The sequence below is a fragment of the Nothobranchius furzeri genome, chromosome 11, assembly GCF_043380555.1.
Source record: "Nothobranchius furzeri strain GRZ-AD chromosome 11, NfurGRZ-RIMD1, whole genome shotgun sequence".
In the NCBI taxonomy this organism is placed as follows: domain Eukaryota; kingdom Metazoa; phylum Chordata; class Actinopteri; order Cyprinodontiformes; family Nothobranchiidae; genus Nothobranchius; species Nothobranchius furzeri.
In genome coordinates this window covers 36,457,265-36,476,791 of record NC_091751.1, presented here as the reverse complement: position 1 = coordinate 36,476,791, position 19,527 = coordinate 36,457,265, and the positions used below count along the sequence as shown (strand labels likewise).

Below are 19,527 nucleotides of genomic sequence, written 5' to 3'. Positions count from 1 at the left end.
AGTGCTGTTGGGTGCTAATGCTGCTGGGTGCTAGTGCTGCTGGATGCTAGTGCTGCTGGGTGCAGGTGCTGCTGGGTGCTAATGCTGCTGGGTGCTAATGCTGCTGGGTGCTGGTGCTGCTGGGTGTTAGTTCTACAGGGTGTTAGTGCTGCTGGGTGTTAGTGCTGCTGGGTGCTAATGCTGCTGGGTGTTAGTTCTACAGGGTGTTCGTGCTGCTGGGTGTTAGTGCTGCTGGGTGCTAATGCTGCTGGGTGTTAGTTCTACAGGGTGTTAGTGCTGCTGGGTGCTAACGCTGCTGGGTGCTAACGCTTCTGGGTGCTAATGCTTCTGGGTGTTAGTGCTGCTGGGTGTTAGTGCTGCTGGGTGCTAATGCTGCTGGGTGCTAACGCTGCTGGGTGTTAGTGCTGCTGGGTGCTAATTCTTCTGGGTGCTAGTGCTGCTGTTTGCTATTGCTAGACAAAAAAACTGCATCTGCCAGGTGAAAAAAACATTTTCTCTACTGGGTGCTGGTGCTACTGGGTGCTAATGTTGCTGGGTGCTATTGCTAGACAAACAAACTGCATCTGCCAGGTGAAAAAAATGATAAAGTATAAACTTTATCATTTATGTCATTATTTTTACATATCACCCACCAAGTTTGGATGGACATGCTGTTCAGCTGGATTTTTTCATTTTCACTGCTTTGTCCTGGATATCTCCACATCTGAAAGTGTTGCTAGTATTGACTTGTCATTCTCAGAGACCTTTCCCATTGATGCGTGCAACAAATATACACACACCCCTTGATCTTCTCCAAACTGAATATCTTCCACACAAACATTACCACGCTTTGCTTTGTCTGTCTTTAGCTTCACCCGTTTTCCTTTCCAGCTGTTTTGTGTTGTCACTGACCTTACCTGGTTTTGGAAAATGGATAAATAACTCCTCCTTGAACCGTCACCTTATCGTGGTGGAGGAGTTTGAGTGCCCTAATGATCCTAGGAGCTATGTTGTCTGGGGCACTTAGTGCCCCTGGTAGGGTCTCCCATGACAAATTGGTCTTAGGTGAAGGGTGAGACAAAGAACGGTTCGAAGGATCTTTCATGGCGGTTAAAACGAAGAGTCGGAGTACCCGGCCCGGAGGGTTACCGGGGTCCCACCCTGGAGCCAGGCCTGGGGTTGGGGCCCGTGAGCAAGCGCCTGGTGGCCGGGCTTTCGCCCATGGGGCCCGGCCGGGCCCAGCCCGAACCGGATACATGGGCTCGTCCAACTGTGGACCCACCACCCGCAGGAGGAACATGAAGGGTCCGGTGCAATGCGAATCGGGTGGCAGACCAAGGCGGGAGCCTTGGCGGTCCAATCCCCGGACAAGAAAACTAGTTTTTGGGACATGGAACGTCACCTCGCTGGCGGGGAAGGAGCCGGAGCTTGTGACAGAGGTTGAGCGGTACCGGCTAGATATAGTCGGACTCACCTCGACACATTGCATTGGCTCTGGAACCCGAGACCTGGAGAGGGGTTGGACACTCTACTTTGCTGGAGTTGCTCCGGGTGAGAGGCGGAGGGCTGGGGTTGGCTTTTTGTTAGCCCTGAGACTCTCTGCCTGTGCGTTGGGGTTTACCCCGGGGGACAAGAGGGTAGCTTCCTTGCGCCTTCGGGTCGGGGAACGGGTCCTGACTGTTGTTTGTGCTTATGGGCCAAATATCAGTTCAGAGTACCCACCCTTTTTGGAGTCCCTGGGACGAGTGCTAGATAGTGCTCCATCAGGGGACTCCATTGTCCTGCTGGGGGACTTCAATGCTCACGTGGGCAATGACAGCTTGACCTGGAGGGGTGTGATTGGGAGGAACGGCCCACCTAATCTGAACTCGAGCGGTGTTTTGTTATTGGACTTCTGTGCAAGCCGCAGTTTCGCCATAACGAACACCATGTTCGAACATAAGGATGCCCACCGGTACACTTGGTACCAGGGCAGCCTAGGTCACAGGTCGATGATAGATTTTGTAGTCGTATCATCTGACCTGCGGCCGTATGTTTTGGACACCCGAGTGAAGAGAGGGGCGGAGCTGTCAACTGATCACCACCTGGTGGTGAGTTGGATCAGATGGCAAGGGAACATGCCGCGTAGACCTGGCAGACCCAAACGCATAGTGAGGGTCTGCTGGGAACGCCTGGCAGAAGAACCTGTCAAGACGGTCTTCAACTCCCACCTCCGGCAGAGCTTTGACCACGTCCCGAGAGCAGTGGGGGACATTGAGTCCGAGTGGGCCTTGTTCCACTCTGCGATTGTCGAGGCGGCTGTTGCTAGCTGTGGTCATAAGGTGGCCGGTGCCAGTCGTGGTGGCAACCCCCGTACCCGCTGGTGGACACCAGAGGTTCGGGGAGCCGTCAGGTTGAAGAAGGAGGCCTACAGGGCGTGGCTGGTCTGTGGGTCTCCGGAGGCAGCAGACAGGTACCGGATAGCCAAGCGGGGTGCAGCAGTGGCAGTTGCCGAGGCAAAATCTCGGGCGTGGGAGGAGTTTGGTGAGGCCATGGAGAAAGACTATCGATCGGCTCCAAAGAGGTTCTGGCAAACTGTCCGGCGCCTCAGGAGAGGAAGGCAGAAACTCGCTCACACTGTTTACAGTGGGGATGGGGAGCTGCTGACGTCAACTGAGGCTATAGTCGGACGGTGGAAGGAATACTTTGAGGAGCTCCTCAATCCCACCAATGCGCATTCCGAGGAGGAACCAGAGCTGGGAGGACTGGGGATGGACTGTTCGATCTCGGGGGCAGAAGTTGCTGAGGTAGTCAAACAACTACACAGCGGCGGAGCCCCGGGGGCGGATGAGGTTCGTCCTGGGTATCTCAAGGCTATGGATGTTGTAGGGCTGTCATGGTTGACACGTCTCTACAACATTGCGTGGTCATCGGGGGCAGTTCCTAGGGAGTGGCAGACCGGGGTGGTGGTCCCCATCTTTAAGAAGGGTGACCTGAGGGTGTGTTCCAACTATAGGGGGATCACACTCCTCAGCCTCCCTGGAAAGGTCTACGCCAAGGTACTGGAGAGGAGGGTCCGATCGATAGTTGAATCTCAGATAGAGGAGGAGCAATGTGGTTTTCGTCCTGGCCGTGGAACTGTGGACCAGCTCTATACCCTTGCAAGGGTGATGGAGGGGGCATGGGAGTTTGCCCAACCAATCCACATGTGCTTTGTGGATTTGGAGAAGGCTTATGACCGTGTCCCCAGGGGCACCCTGTGGGGGACGCTCCAGGAGTATGGGGTGGGTGGCTTTCTGTTAAGGGCCATTCAGTCCCTTTACCAGAGGAGCGTGAGTTTGGTCCGCATAGCCGGTAGTAAGTCGGACCTGTTCCCAGTGAGGGTTGGACTCCGCCAGGGCTGCCCTTTGTCACCGGTTCTGTTCATCACTTTTATGGACAGAATTTCTAGACGCAGCCGTGGTGTTGAGTGTGTCGAGTTTGGTGGCAGGAGAATCTCGTCTCTGCTTTTTGCGGATGATGTGGTCCTCCTAGCTTCATCCAGCTCTGACCTTCAGCTCTTGCTGTGTAGGTTCGCGGCCGAATGTGAAGCGGCTGGGATGAGGATCAGCACCTCCAAATCTGAGACCATGGTTCTCGACCGGAAAAGGGTGGCTTGCCACCTCCGGGTCGGGGGAGAGGTCCTACCTCAAGTGGAGGAGTTTAAGTATCTCGGGGTCTTGTTCACGAGTGAGGGTAGGAGGGATCGGGAGATCGACAGGCGGATTGGTTCGGCGTCTGCAGTGATGCGGACGCTGAGCCGATCTGTCGTGGGGAAGAGGGAGCTGAGCCAGAAAGCCAGGCTCTCGATTTACCGGTCGATCTACGTCCCAGTCCTCACCTATGGTCATGAGCTTTGGGTAATGACCGAAAGAACGAGATCGCGGATACAAGCGGCCGAAATGAGTTTCCTCCGTAGGGTGGCCGGGCTCAGCCTTAGAGATAGGGTGAGGAGCTCGGACATTCGGGAGGGACTCGGAGTAGAACCGCTGCTCCTCCGGATCGAAAGGAGCCAGTTGAGGTGGTTTGGGCATCTGGTCAGGATGCCTCCTGGACGCCTCCCCGGGGAGGTGTTTCGGGCATGTCCTGCCGGCAGAAGGCCCCCGAGTCGACCCAGGACACGTTGGAGAGGTTACATCTCCAATCTGGTCCGGGAACGCCTTGGGGTCCTGCCGGAGGAGCTGGTGGACAAGGCCGGGGAGAGGACGGCCTGGAGCTCCCTAATTGGGATGCTGCCCCCGCGACCCGGACCCGGATAAGCGGAGGAAGACGAAGAGGATAAATAATAGGTATCTATTTCCAATTAGCACCTCCCCCAACAGAGGTGCTTTGTTCCTTCCTGTCTGAACGTATTTAGGAGATGAAACGACAACTCTGAGAGTGACTCAGACCCTCTTTTCTTCTTTGTTTTTTCATGGCAGTTGGCATTCTTTGCAGTTGCATTACTGCAACCGTCAATACCACTGCACCCATGCAAAATACATGCTTTTTCCACAGTCTTGCTGCTATCATGACTCAGGGGTCTCCAATCTGTGGCTCTCTGGAGCCTCATGTGAGCCTACAGCACCTCCAAAGTGGCTACTTGTATCTTCGACCATTAACAGTACAAACCTCATTGATGTACGTGTTAAATTAACAATATAAAAAACTATTTTAGCAGTTTTCACGACACATTTGGGCAGCTTGTGTGGATTCAGTCTGAACAGAAAATTGTAAATGTAGAAATGCACTTTGCGCAAAACTTTGCATCCTTTCAGCACAAGAATGAAGTAAATCAGACCTTTAGGGATCCTCTTTGCTATAAATCTAGTTGTGTGTTACAAATTTCCTCCTGTTTTTCTGCAGATTTTTTAATATGAAGTGCAAAATCTCTACAAATGTACCCTAACCCACATTTGTGTTAAAAGGGAAAGTGCTTTCGTCCAGCTTTTAAAACCTGACAAACTATATACAAGAAGTTATTGTAAGAAAAACATATTTGAGATTTAATCTATTTTATTCTGCTTTTAATGAATGGCTATGCTTTGTGGCAATGAGGATATTTAAGTTAGCATTAAAACAACAAATTTTGTGAGATATTAAAGCTTAAAACACACAGAAAATTATAAAATGTGAATTAAAAAAATAAAAAAGTTTGTTTAGTGGCTGCTGATCTAACTTTCCTGTGTTTACGTGCTCTGGCTGCAGGTTTGAGGCCAATTAGGATCATGTGTGTTGATTTAATTTGCTTTAACTGAGCTCTGTAAACACAGATAATCAGATCGACTTGGGGAAGATAAATTTCCAACCTTGGGAAACATGGAAGAAAGATCCGATTCAATCCCTTCTTTCTCTGCCTGAGACTGAATGAGACTTTTCTCTGAAACGAGGAAAACAACAATCAGTAAATTAAGTTTATTAATAATAAATAAATCAATAAAAATGATGTATTTATGCAGGTTTTTGTGACAATTTAGAAAAAGGTTTATCACAATTTTATCTAAGCACAAAACACTAATATGAGGGGTTTATATTTAAATTCATTTAGTTTATTTCTATGTTGCAAAAAATATTTCATGATCCCACAACATTAAATTCCATTTTCCATCATTTAAAAAGAGGAGGCGGGACTTAGGTATAATTTCCAGAATAGCCACTGAGGGGCGCATTTGTCCATCATAGTTCTTTATTTTCTTCCTGTCTGGTTCAGAACGTACTTTGTGGAAAGATTATTTTAAAAACACAGAAGATTAGTTGTGATTTTTACCATGGTTCTCCTTGATTTTATGAAAAATCTCTCCGATGCCGAAGTCCAGCTTCTGCAGAACTGGCTTCAGCCACAAAGAAGCATCATGAGATGAAATCAGAGGCCACAGGAAGAAGCCCAGAGCTTCAGAAAGGATGATATATGCTGATGTTAGAGGTCAGATCAACACAGAAACACAACAACCATGAGGAGATAAATGATCTTCCACTCACCTATAATATATGAGAAAACAATTCCAGGAATGTAGCGTCCCAAAACAGCAAAAAAGGTGCATAAACTGCAAACCAGCAGGCAAAACTAGAAGAACAGAAACGGGTTTAGATTATATCAAAGTTACCATTATTATCCATCAAAGAACCTTCTACTGTCAGAGGGAATTTACTGTATATAAATCAGCTTTTATTATTCATCCATTAGTTGTTTTTACTTCCTGTTTATTTGTCTTTCTTAAAAATCAACCGTAATGTAAATTCAGCTATTTGTTTTCCGTGTCACTTTCCACATTGAGTGACGAAATCAGCTGATCCAGGTGTGGGCCCAAATCCATTTGAGGTCTCCATCTCACCTTTCCAGGGTTCTGCTGCTTGAAGGCCGATGTCTCCTGCAAGAAGAGTCTGAGGGAGTCGCTGAGTGGAGGTCCAGTTCCTGACTGGCTGTCTGGACCAGAATCAAGGATCTCCCAACTATAAAAACAGAACAACAGAAATAAACGTGTGAAATCAGCGGATGATAAAGACTTAAAGAAAAGAGCTCAAACCGGCGAAACCAGCACCTCACTGGACTGTGTCAACTGGTGACAAACTCCAAAGGGATTTTGATGTTGCTGAAAGTTAAAAAGTCTGGGAGTCACCTTGGAAACCCGAAACCACATATTCAACAAAATTAATTCAATTATCACAAGGTAAAAGAAATGTGAGACAACTTTTGGAGAACTCTGAGAGTTGTGACTGAATGGAGACAAAATAATGATATTTAAGATTAAAGAAACATGAAAAAAATCACTATGAACAGCAAATGAATTATGAGATCATTAGGAAATTTTGCGACTTATTAAGCAAAAAATTTAAAGGGAAACTAGGCCTTTTAGCTTGCTTTTAGCTCCCTCTGGAGTCTGTTATTAATTCACTGTTGTGAAAGCAAAAATGAAACTTATCTCCTGCTGTGCATTTGTCTTTTTAACACCTTGATCTAACTGCTGAAATGTCTCCCCAGCCTTCATTAGTGTTTACAGAAGTGATTCATTACTAGATCAAACGGGTTTACAAGTTCCAGTCGATTGAAAAGGTGGCGAGGAAAGAGGGACAAATTAGTCCGTGTTAAAAAGTCACTGATATACTAGTAAATACACTATGGTGGTGAGTGTAATGGAAGCAGGATACCTAAGCATAGTGCTACTGTCATGTTGAGGTGTGGGTGGCGGCGGACCATGTGTGGTGGAGCTGATCAGGAGGCAGGAATGCAGGCTCAGATAACGTAAAATGGATTTAATGGCAGAGGATACAGCAGGAACAACAACACACAACAATGATCCGACAAGGGACACATGCAAGATGGGAGGTATAAATACACAGGGAACAATCAGGAACACATGGGCAGGTTAACAAGGGGCAGGTGAGACCAATAAAGAACTAATCAGGGGCAGGAGAGAGTAAGAGTCAGAGGGGTAGGAGCAGATCCTGACAGCTACGCCATCTGTTGTCCTGACGGGGAATTGTTTTGCATCAATCCCCAGCTGACGGTGAAGTCTGAAAGCAAAACGTCTCTGTCAATGTGTGTGTGTGTCTTTCAATCGTGGAACTGATGGAAAAGTACGAATTTGGCTTAGAGTGGGACCTAACAGGGAGCGGACACCAACTCTGAAGTTACAAATGCGGTATTCTGGCCACAGGGGCGGTGCGGTCTGTCTGACATTTCATTTATCCAGTAAAGGATTGTTTTAGCACATACTGGCTCAAGAAAATTATTTAAAAATATGAAAAAGTTGCAAAGTTTCCCTTTAACGAGAAGTTTGTGCAGATCTTGCAATTAACTGTTGCATCAGACACAAAAGGTTTTAAGCACCAAATCAGACTAAAACTAATTTAAGCTTTGCTCATTTTTATAAAATCCTTCCTTCACATTTAAACATTTTTAAAGAAACAAAAATCAGGTGAGAAATGAGCAAAACCATTTTGGAGTATCTTAAAAACGATATAAATGATGTGGTTTTGTGGCACTGGTCCAGATAAGCTGCACTAAGATTTTATTTTTATTTGTTTTGGAATTAGCATGAATAATTAAGAGTTCCCCTCTTTTGTATTGTGGCGGCCCTGCCACTGATAGGCCAGCAAGGCCGCATTGCACTCTGGGGGGATGGTAAATTGGGGTTGTTTATTCAGTTTGTGGTGTTCTGAGGGTTATTTTGTTCGGGGTTATGTTAGTGTTTGTTTCAGTTTGGAGTTCACGCTGTGTTGTTCTTATCCGGTTCCTGTTGGCACCGTGAGTTAAATGTATGTGTGGGGGGATGAAAAGGGGAGCCATCCGGCTATTAAAAGTGTTCCATGTCTGCTACCTGTTGACTCTTCATTGCTGCTTCACACACACCCAGCTAGAGGGCGGCACAGACCGCTACATTGGTGCCAGAAGTGGGATTAGTGTTGTCAAGAAAGACAGAAAAGATGCAGCAACTCGTCGAGATCGAGCGACTTGACACAGAGAACAGCAAGCTGGAAGAAAAACTACGGCTGGGCACTAGAGTGAGGACACCGCGCCAGCCGGATGGAACCAGCGATCCGCGGTTAGCCCGGCACCCGCGAGAGATGCACTCTGCGGAAGCGCCCACAATCCCGGCACCAACGGCGCTGAGAGACGGCGGCAATCGAACGCCGGTAAAACTCCCAAGATTCAGCGGTGCCACACCTCTTGCACCCTTCCTCGCTCAAGTAGAGCTGGCGGCTTTACATGAAGGATGGAGCCAACAGGAGACAGCGGTTCAGGTGGCGCTGGCCTTGGAAGGAGGACCACTTCAGGTCCTGGTGGACTTAGCATCGGAAGAGCGACGCGATTGGCAAGCTATCACGGCTGCACTGAATAGACGCTTTGGGAAGCAAGCCTCTGGAGAGTAAAGCCGTGAGCAACTGAGTGGCAGACGACGCGGCCACAGAGAAAGCTTGGGAGCTTATGCAGCTGATCTACAACTGTATGCTCGGCGGGGCTATCCTGACTTCCCGGCTGCCGCCAGAGAGGAGTAAAGCTTGGTTTATGCTTGACGCATTCACTTTCCGCTTGGTGATGCGGCTCATGGATGGAACGCGCTTCACAACTCGCAGCGTTCATGGTTCATGCGGCTTGTTTCTGTGGTGAGCCAATATTCTCCCAAACTGAATGGGGCAGCATGGAGCTCTACGGCATGCATCCAACACTACACCATAGTAGAAGTAGAAATTACTGTTTACAACATGGCATTCCAGCATTTTTAACAGCGTCCTCGTCTTTTCCGACAGTGCAAGCTATTTCTCTCCAAGAATTATTAACAACATGTTGATCACGGTGATCTCTGAGAGCTGAATCATACAAATGTCTGTATTTACGAACCTCTGCCATACTAGTTCTTGCCGGTCCGCCATGTTTTTCCGCGTCCGACCATCCGCGTGGTTAGAAATTTTCCTAGGTGTGCGTTGTGGAAATTTTGGGCCGTGCGGAGACGCGGTGGAGGGGCGTGGTTGTTAAAATCACGCAATTTCGCCGCACGGACCTCGCGGACGCGTCAAGCATAAACCACGCGTTCCTACGAGGGCTAACACCGGAACCATTACGTCAACATGTCAGACTGTCCTTCCCCATCACCTTGGCTGAAGCGCTTAGGAGAGCTGAACAAGCGGAGGAGGTGATACCTGTTCGACAGTGTGGGCGATCGCCACTGGCGAGAGCGGCTGAACAAGAGGAGGCGCTGGAGGAGAGGAGAGAAGGCAACCAGGCCCGGCCGGAGCAGACCCCGAGACAGAGACCAGCCAACGGCCTCTGCTACCGCTGTGGAGAACTGGGACATCTAGCCAGAGACTGCCCAGCCCCAAGTCCTCGGCCCAGGTCCGGGCCACAGAGGCCGCAAGCTGCGGGAAACGCCAGCGGGGTGGGAAAGAGACTCCCACCTCGCGCAACGTCACCCCTTGGAGTTAAACTGCCATCCGTCGGCCGCTGCGGGCCGCTTCATGGGCTATATTTGGACTGCGTTGTCGGAAGACAACAATGCCGAGCCTTGGTGGATACGGGGTCCACCATCTGTATGGTCCGGAAGGGATTCCTGCCTGAGACTCAGGGTTCCCTCCCGGTAGGCTGAAGTCCCACCGAAACTGCATTTCGATGGTGTTGTGGGCGTACCGCACTGCGTTGCAAGAGTCCAGCCAGAGCACTCCGGTGGTGCTGATGTTCAGGAGGGAGCTCCGGACGCCAGCGGATCTGGTGTTAGGGACGGCTGCGGACCCAGAGATTGTGGGGGGGCCCGAACTGGATTATGTGCGACGCCTAAAAGAGTGGATGGAAGAAGTCCACCAGCTGGCCCGGACCACCCTGCTAGTGGCTGGAGCTCGCCAGAAGAGGGTGTACGACTCCAGAGCTCATAGACCCTTATTGGCTTTGGAGGACAAGGTTTGGGTCTACTGCCCGACCCGGAAGAAGGGCCTGTCCCCTAAACTGATGAGCCGCTGGCAAGGACCCACAGAAATTTTGGACCAGATCTCTGCGGTGGTCTTCCGGGTTCGCCTGCCTGGACGAGGTAGGCGGGTGGTCCTCCACAAGGACCGTTTGGCGCTGTTCCGGCCACAGTCCGGGGGGCGAACGGCTGCTGATGGGGCTGTGGATGGACTTGGGGGAAAACGGTGGGACCAGGGAGGCCGGTGCGCGCTCGGCGCCGGCCGGGCCGGTTCCAGGACTTTGAAATGGGAGACTGAGGGTTGTGGGACACTTAACCCTTTTGGGGGGGCTATGTGGCGGCCCTGCCACTGATAGGCCGGCAAGGCCGCATTGCACTCTGGGGGATGGTAAATTGGGGTCGTTTATTCAGTTTGTGGTGTTCTGAGGGTTATTTTGTTTGGGGTTATGTTAGTGTTGTTTGTTTCAGTTTGGAGTTCATGCTGTGTTATTCTTATCCGGTGCCTGTTGGCACCGTGAGTTAAATGTATGTGTGGGGGGATGAAAAGGGGAGCCATCCGGCTATTAAAAGTGTTCTATGTTTGCTACCTGTCAACTCTTCTTTGCTGCTTCACACACACCCCGCTAGAGGGCGGCGCAGACCGCTACAGTATATTCATTCTGAGTTTTTCTTCTGAATGAATTTTAGGTTCTTTTTTTTAAACACAGGAAAGGTTTTTCACCTTGCTGTTAGTTTTGAGCACTCCTGCGATCTTCATCATTAGCGGTTAGCTCTGACGAAGATCGCAGGTGTGGTGCATTGTACTGTAACGTACATGCTGTTGGGACTGTGATCACTAGGGGGCACTAGTGTCACATGTGTTACTGTTGGGTTGAAGAGTTGAAGTAGAAAGTAAAAGCTAAACAGCTGTGTCTCAGTGTTTAATTACCTAGTAGAAAACCTACAGCAGCTCGTAGCATCCTACAGAGACATAAGGAGACCAGGTAACACAACATGGTGTCAGAAGTTTGTCTGGCTGCCGAGAGAACAGAGACGACGGTTTGAGTAAGCTGGATGAACTAGCATCGGGGCTAACGCCTGCTAGCAAGAAGATAAAATGGAGCAGTTTAGGCCGCCGTCTCCACTCAGTCTCGTCGCCAATCTATCTGAGGCATGGCGCAGGAGGGAACAGAGGTTCCAGCTCTACATGATAGCCACTGGTGCGTCAGAAAAGGAGAAAGAGGTAAAAATAGCCATTCTTCTTCACACTATCGGTGAGGAGGCCTTAGAAGTCTACAACACACTCAACATTACCCCAGCCGGAGATGCACTCACAGTGGAGGAGATCCTGAAAGCCTTCAAAACGTACTGTAGCCCGCAGAAGAATGTGGTTTTTGAATGTCATCAATTCTGGTCATACCCAATGTCAACAGGAATTGTGGTGGTTAGGTACATTACTGAACTACGTCAAAAAAGCAAGGACTGTGAGTTTGGTCAAATTGTAGATGATATGATCAGAGATGAGCTGGTGTTCAGCATAAATGACTCACATCTGAAAGAGAGACTACTTCGCGACAAAGACCTTACTCTGAACAAAGCAATTGAAATCTGCAGGTTAGTGGAAGCAGCAAAGACACATATCCAAGCAATGCAATTGAACCCAGTAGTCCAGGACGCTTCAGTGGACATGTTGAAGAAAACACCCCATAACCTAAAGACCAGGACAAAGTAGAATTAAAGCCAGCAACAAACATAAAGTTTGTACAAAGTGCAGAATTAAACAAACAAGAAAATGTCCAGCGTATGGAGAAACATGCCACAAGTACGAGAAAAAAAATCACTTCTCAAAGTTGTGCAGATCTAACATTGACAAGGACAAGCCATACACAAGAACAAAGATGGTGAACGACTTGGAAGCTGACATGGACACCCTGTACATAGGTGTGGTGAGCAGTGACAAAAATGAGACAAATTGTTGGAAAGAAACGGTCACAATAAAGAAAGTGCCAATCGTTTTTGAGCTAGACACAGGTGCTGATGCAAAAGTGCTTCCCATGCAGGTCTACTACAAAATACTAGGCGCCTCATTTATCAAGCTTGCTTAGGCAGAAAACGGGGTCGGAAAACTGCGTAAGAAATTGTCCACACAAACTTTGGGATTTATGAAAGAAAACAGTGGAAAAATGTGCGCAACTTTGAGTTGACTAAGGACCTGGCTTACACACATTTTGGACATGGAGAGCACCTGCAGTGCTGCTGCTAAGAAGGATAAAATTATGAAATCCTGCAGCATTATCACTTGTACTGCTTCATTTTCACACAGAACAAGACCCCCCACATGCACACACACACATGCGCGCACACTCACACACAGCCTGCAGCGCAGAATACGGAATGCAGAATACCAGCAGGGGGACAGATTGAGACAGAATGTCATGCGTCTGTGACAGTGTGTGTCCTGTCACTGTGACCCGATTGATCATACGCCCTGGCTACTTGGACAAGGGAGATCTCCATTTGGGTGACTGGTTAGCGCGTGTGACTTTCACCTGGGAGTCTGGTGATCAAATCCCAATTGGACCATTTTTTAAATATCCACCACAGATCTCTCTGAAGAATTCACACCATTGACGGCTTCAGCAACGCTGTGCCACTCCGTGGATTTTCTCTTATTTGTTTTGCAAAAGCACTTCCTTTCATTTCTCCACCTCACCCACAAGTACATCAATTTCTGCTTGTGAAATAGCGCTTCCTTGTTCTGCGGTCGTGATCGAAATGCTGCAACAAGCTGGCTTATGCATATGCATGAGATCCACAAGGCACTTTGCATCAACTATTTATGGCAGTAAGTGGGCATGGTGAGGGCGGGATGTGACTAAAATGCAGCTGAGAAACTTTCTCGTTAGTCTCAGATTTATGAAGCGGAGATTGTGTGCAGCTGTGTGCACTCCATGTTTGATAGATCACAAACCTACTTGGCGTAAGTGCATTTTTTTTGCTGATCTTAAGTATGGTTTTAGTAAGGATTCTCTGCAATGTTTGATAAATGAGACCCCTGGTCCTGTTCAGCTTCGGTCAACAAAGACTGTGCTGATAGCATTTGGTGGAGCTCGTATAAGTGCTGCAGGTATTGTGTCTCTTGATTGTGTAACTAGCAAAGGTAGTGCTGTGCTCGACTTCCTTGGGTCCAGACAAGCGGACAAAGCCATCTTAGGTGGGCAGGCAGGTGTGGAGCTGCAACTGGTGAAAATAGTGGATGTGCTCACACCCAAGTCACACAAACTGGACAAACTACCAGCAACAAAAGAAGAATTGGTGGAAAAATATGCTGAGGTATTCACAGGTTTAGGTGAGTTCCCTGGACTTCATCACATATACAGTACATCGACCCAGAAGCTACACCTGTGATTCATGCATGCAGAAATGTGCCTCTCTATAATGGACTCACTCAAAAAGACACTAAAAGGCTTACAGGACAGAGAAGTAATAACACCTGTCAATGAGCCCACAGATTGGGTGAATAGAGCTCCGGGAGTTGACGTCACATCTCCCGGCATGCAACAGTTCAAATCAAAACGGCAACATTTTGGCAGGCAGTAGCCCGCAGCTGGACTATTTGTTATTGTCAGAAAACTCAATCAAATGGGAAATATGGTAGATTCCTGTTGTGCCCCAGGATGCAGAACAGACGTGGACAACATAAGGAATGAGCCATCTACAGGATTCCCCAAGATTCGGAGCGCCGCAAACGTTGGATCATTGTAATAAAACGCGCTAGTGACCGGGCTAAAATGAAACTGTGGGATCCCGAGAGTAAAGGTTTTCGCTTATGCAGCGACCACTTCATATCAGTTACTTAAACCAACGTTTCCTCAACTGTGTATGGTATTTATTTTAAATGCTTTTATTATGATTCTTAGTGGGCTTCCTAAACTTATTTTGGCGTGGCTTTTTCTGTCTTATTACTCATAGCAACAAGTAAACATCACATAAAACGTTGCCTCGTGAGTTCTGCGTGCTGCCGTTTATGTGTCTTATGATCACAGCAATTAACCGGCTAAGCTGTATTTAATTTTTAAGCAATGGTTGATCAATTGTGAGATCACACATAAAAAGCACTTTGGATTGCTATTATCTGTCTCACCGAGACAGATCTCAGACAGATCCTGAGACGCTCCTGCCTGACATATTTATTTTATTCATGGAAAAAAATCAAACTAGTGATTTCCCTTGGCGTTCAGTTTATACATTCAAACAGCACAGCATTCAATTTAAATTACTTACATGTAAATCTGTTATTTGTCCATCCATCCATTTTCATCCGCTTATCCGGAGTCGGGTTACAGGGGCAGTAGCGTCGAGAGGCCCAGACTTCCCTCTCCCCAGCCACCCTGGCCAGCTCCTCCGGGGAAATCCCAAGGGGTTCCCCGGCCAGGTCCGGTAAGAAGTCCGCTCTGACAGCTTCTGGCATTTTTAAAAAGTATCCCAGGGGCATGATAAGGGTCGGAGATGTTTAGTCTATTTAATTTCTGACTATATAAAATGATTTCTTCGGTTTTAAAGTGTGAAGTAAACTCCGACGATGTAAAATCCAAGCCGATCCCGTTCAATTTGTTTACATTTGTTGCCTGCCAACATGGCGTTGACTCTCTGAGAGTCACGTGACGTCCGGAGCTCTATAGTCTAGTTGCCACCCAAAAGAAGAACGGTACACTTAGGGTGTGTTTGGACCCTGGTGACCTGAATCAAGCAATCAAACACTAGGGCTGGGGGTAAACGATTATTTTTAAAACGATTATTCTGACGATTATTTTATCGAATAGTCGACTATTCTAATGACTATTTAGAAAATTAATCTAATGATTATTTTTCTATTGCACAATTAACAAAAACCAGAAAATCTCAAATAAATTCCTCAAAAAAATTGATAAATTCTTACTGTAAGAGAATAAACACTACAGGCCTTCCATTTTGTATAACACTGCTTTTATTGTCTTGGTTGGTTATGTTCTGGTGACGTGTAGAACTTGGGAGTGCAGGCTGCTGCCTGAGAGGTGGTAGAAGATGGAGTGTCTCCATGCTGCTTTGTTTTGGTCACTTATGTGCGTGAGGCGAGTGGTGTTATGACTCTTCCTGGGGAGTTTGGCTCGTGTGCAAAAAGGAAGGGACAATAACGGGTTTAAAAGTTAAAATGATGATCAGGTTTATTTACAACTACAAAAAAATCATAAATCTTTCCATCCACAGGTTGGGAATAATAAAACTAATTCTGCCTGTGGGGAATTAAAACAAAGTACAAATAACTAGGGATGTCCCACTGGGCAAAGATTACTGGGTTCTGGACCAAAAAAAAGGATCTCCAAAAGTCCAAACTCTAAACTGGGTGGTTAAACCAAACTCAAGGTGATATTTTAAACTAAACCGAAAACCCACAACACTCTAAATGTAATAAAAGGGAGAATCTGCACCACAAAAAAGATGAACTCTAAACCAAAACGTAACAGCTTATCCAAACGCAAGAAGCTGTTAGCGAAGACGCTAACAGTAGCTTTACCAACGTTAAGTTCAAGTTACCAAGTTTAAATAAACCAAAAACACCCAGCAGCAAACAGACCAGCACGGAGGAGAGAATGCTACCACCAAAACAGCTCTCCTAATGTCTGAAAGAAGCTCCTTTATGAAGGGAGAAACGCTCCCGGTGATGTTCTACATCTGCGGTAGAGACGAAGCAGCGCATCTGACCCCGGAAGTTGTTGTCCGTTGCCGGGAGACGAAGGCGGGCAAAACAGGAAAATAATCTAGTAGTGGACGGACATTGTTCCGGGTCTTCGGTATTTGGCGGAGATGTTAGTGAAGGCGGAGAAGAGGGCAAACTAGAGGAAAAACAGGCAGATTCCTCCTATTTACAAACTCCTGGGGATGCAACAAGTGGGCGCGGTGCGTCGACTTCCGGATCTGACGTCGACAAATTTTTAGAATCGAGCCGTCGACGTCGTCGAGGCTTCGCTACAGCCCTATCAAACACCAGCATTACTCCAACCCCACACACGAGGATGTCCGCAGCAGGCTGGCAGGTAAATCTATCTTCACCATTTTTTTTTTTTTTTTTACCGTGTCCTGTCTGGCTGTGAAGCAAGCAGAATTAATGTCTGAATGCTGGTAACAAGCCTTACAGATTTACTCTCAGGTGGAGCATTAAAGCGTCTGCTTTTAATGTCACGCCTGATACTTAAAACTTTATTGTTATTGTTTTTGAATGCTTTGTAATTCCGACCAGACACGGAGACAGAGGCGAAAGAGAAAGGAAAAGAAAAGGTGGGGAGAGAGAGAGAGGGGGGGGGGGGGTTCCACAAAAATAAACAATAATGAACAAGAGTCTGCTTCTAGACCTGCAGAAAAAGACAAAAAAAAGCAAAGGGGCAAAAAAATGGGACACAACAACAATACAACAAGATCCAGCTATCACTGCGTCAACTTGATGAGGAAATATATAATCAACATTGCTTAACTGAAGAATCATGATAATAAATCACAGTGCATTAAGTGCCCACCCTAGTCTTAAGACCTGTGTTTAACGTGCCCAAACCCATACTTTTGAGAGCACCATGTGAGCACCTGTGTGTGTACACACGCTTGTATATGTAAGGTTTATCTATAGGAGCGTCCAACAGAGAGTGCGAGGGACCACAGATCCGCCCCCCAAAGATGCGCAGGAGACGGGGGGAGCTCCAAGTCTCAGAGATCCAGGCGCTGCCCCAGAACACAGGAACCCCAAGGAGACTGCAACCAGAAAGCCCCCCCCCCCCCCCCCCCCCCCCCGAGAGGCACAGAGGATCGCCCCGGGGGGCCACAACCAGCAGCCGGCAGAGTCCCTGGAGACATCATCGGCAAGCCCTCAGGCCCGCCCGCAGCCTCCCACCCCCTAGCCGGCCGAGCCCGGGACCCAGGGGCTACCACCCCCGCCGGGGACCCAGCAGAACCCAGGGACCCAGACCCCACCAGGCAGCCACCGGGATCTATCAGGCAGATGCCAAAATCTTAAACCCCCAGACCCGGTTGCCATGAACACTCAGGCAGACCACCATTTTGGATGAGAAGGACGGATACTGGCAGATTAAGTTAGATGAGACATCTTCAAAGCTATGTAACTTCAACACGCCATGGGGCCGGTACCGCTTTCTAAGGCTTCCATTTGAAATCAAATCAGCTAGTGAAGTTTTTCAGCTAAAGAACTGTGAAACATTTGGTGACATACCTGGTGTGTTCATTATCGCTGATGATATGATCATAGCAGCGGAAACAGAATCTGAACATGACAACATCCTACAAAAGGTCATGGAGAGGGCGAAAGATGCGAATGTGAGGTTCAACAAGGATAAGATCCAGTTCTAAGTGGACACTATGTGGACCAGATGTTCCAGACCTACTAGTCAAAGAGGTGAATGTCCAGTTCACAGATGTTTGTGGACCTTTAAATTGGTTCATCACATCCCCTGAGATGTTCTGTTGGGGTGCTGCAGGAGGATGGGGTCTAACCAGTCCAGGTACAACCAAAGCAAGACCTGCTTCTGCAGGTCTTCAACTTGTTCCCTGTGTGAGTCAGACTCCAGCAGGTCTCTAGTCTTGGTACTTCTGTAGGTAACCTCAGGGCAAACTATAGAGCTCCGGACCCCACGTGACTCTCAGTTAGTAGACGCCATATTGGCAGGAAAAAAAGGTAAACAAACACGGATCGTAAACATGAACATGAACGGATCGGCTTGGATTTTACTTCATCTGAGTTTACTTCACACTTTAAAACCAAAGAAATCGTTTTATATAGTCAGAAATTAAATAGACAAAACATCTCCGACCCTTACCGTGCCCCTGGGATACTTTTTAAAAACGCCAGAAGCTGTCGGAGCGGACTTCTTACCGGACCTGGCCGGGGAACCCCTTGGGATTTCCCCGGAGGAGCTGGCCAGGGTGGCTGGGGAGAGGGAAGTCTGGGCCTCTCGACGCTACTGCCCCCGCAACCCGACTCCGGATAAGCGGATGAAAATGGATGGATGGACAAATAACAGATTTACACGTAAGTTGTTTAATAGAGTGCTGTGCTGTTTGAATGTTTAAACTGAACGTCAAAAGAAATCACTAATCTGATTTTTTTCTGTGAATAAAATAAATATGTCAGGCAGGAGCGTCTCAGGATCTGTCTGAGATCTGTCTCGGTGAGACAGATAATAGCAATCCAAAGTGCTTTTTATGTGTGATCTGACAATTGATCAACCATTCTTCAAAAATTAAATACAGCTTAGCCGGTTAATTGCTGTGATCATAAGACACATAAACGGCAGCACGCAGAACTCACGAGGCAACGTTTTACGTGATGTTTACTTGTTGCTATGAGTAATAAGACAGAAAAAGCCACGCCAAAATAAGTTTAGGAAGCCCACTAAGAATCGTAATAAAAGCATTTAAAATAAATACCATACACAGTTGAGGAAACGTTGGTTTAAGTACCTGATATGAAGTGGTCGCTGCATAAGCGAAAACCTTTACTCTCGGGATCCCACAGCTTCATTTTAGCCCGGTCACTAGCGCGTTTTATTACAATTATCCAACGTTTGCGGTGCTCCGGATCTTGGGGAATCCTGTAGATGGCTCATTCCTTATGTCGTCCGCGTCTGTTCTGCATCCTGGGGCACAACAGGAATCTACCATATTTCCCGTTTGATTGAGTTTTCTGACAATAACAAATAGTCCAGCTGCGGGCTTCTGCATGCCAAAATGGTGCCGTTTGGATTTGAACTGTTGCATGCCGGGAGATGTGACGTCAACTCCCGGAGCTCTATGGATGGATGGACTGTTTATATTTTTTCATTTTCATTCAGAGCTGATATGTGTGTTTTAGATTAATGTCTAAACCCAAAAATTTAGTCACAGTTGGACATTTTTGTTGTTTTTTCTGTCAGATTTAACATGGTTTGTCATATTCCAGACAACAATCTTGGTGGAAGATCTCAAAAGAAAGGGTTGGCTTTAAATGTGGGAACTGGCTTCTTTTGGCATTTGCATAAAATAATTAGACGTGGACATGTTCAGCTACAACCCAGTGTAATGTGATGAAGGAGCTATTCCTCCAAGGTTATTTAACCTTTTCCACAGTTCCTTTTGACACAGCGTCAGAGTGCATGAA

General features: G+C 47.5%; 1 protein-coding gene across 2 annotated transcripts in view; it reads right to left on the bottom strand.

Moving 5' to 3' along the window:
* Nucleotides 1–19,527, bottom strand: part of retreg1 (reticulophagy regulator 1) — a 34,929-nt gene that overhangs the window by 4,103 nt on the left and 11,299 nt on the right. For both annotated transcript variants that reach the window (XM_015955998.3, XM_015955999.3), the window contains exons 4-7: nucleotides 6,309–6,426; nucleotides 5,956–6,040; nucleotides 5,744–5,866; nucleotides 5,286–5,356 (exon numbers count right to left, since the gene is read on the bottom strand). In XM_015955998.3, coding sequence (XP_015811484.3) covers nucleotides 5,286–5,356; nucleotides 5,744–5,866; nucleotides 5,956–6,040; nucleotides 6,309–6,426 — 397 coding nt within the window. The remainder of the gene's footprint in view (nucleotides 1–5,285; nucleotides 5,357–5,743; nucleotides 5,867–5,955; nucleotides 6,041–6,308; nucleotides 6,427–19,527) is intronic.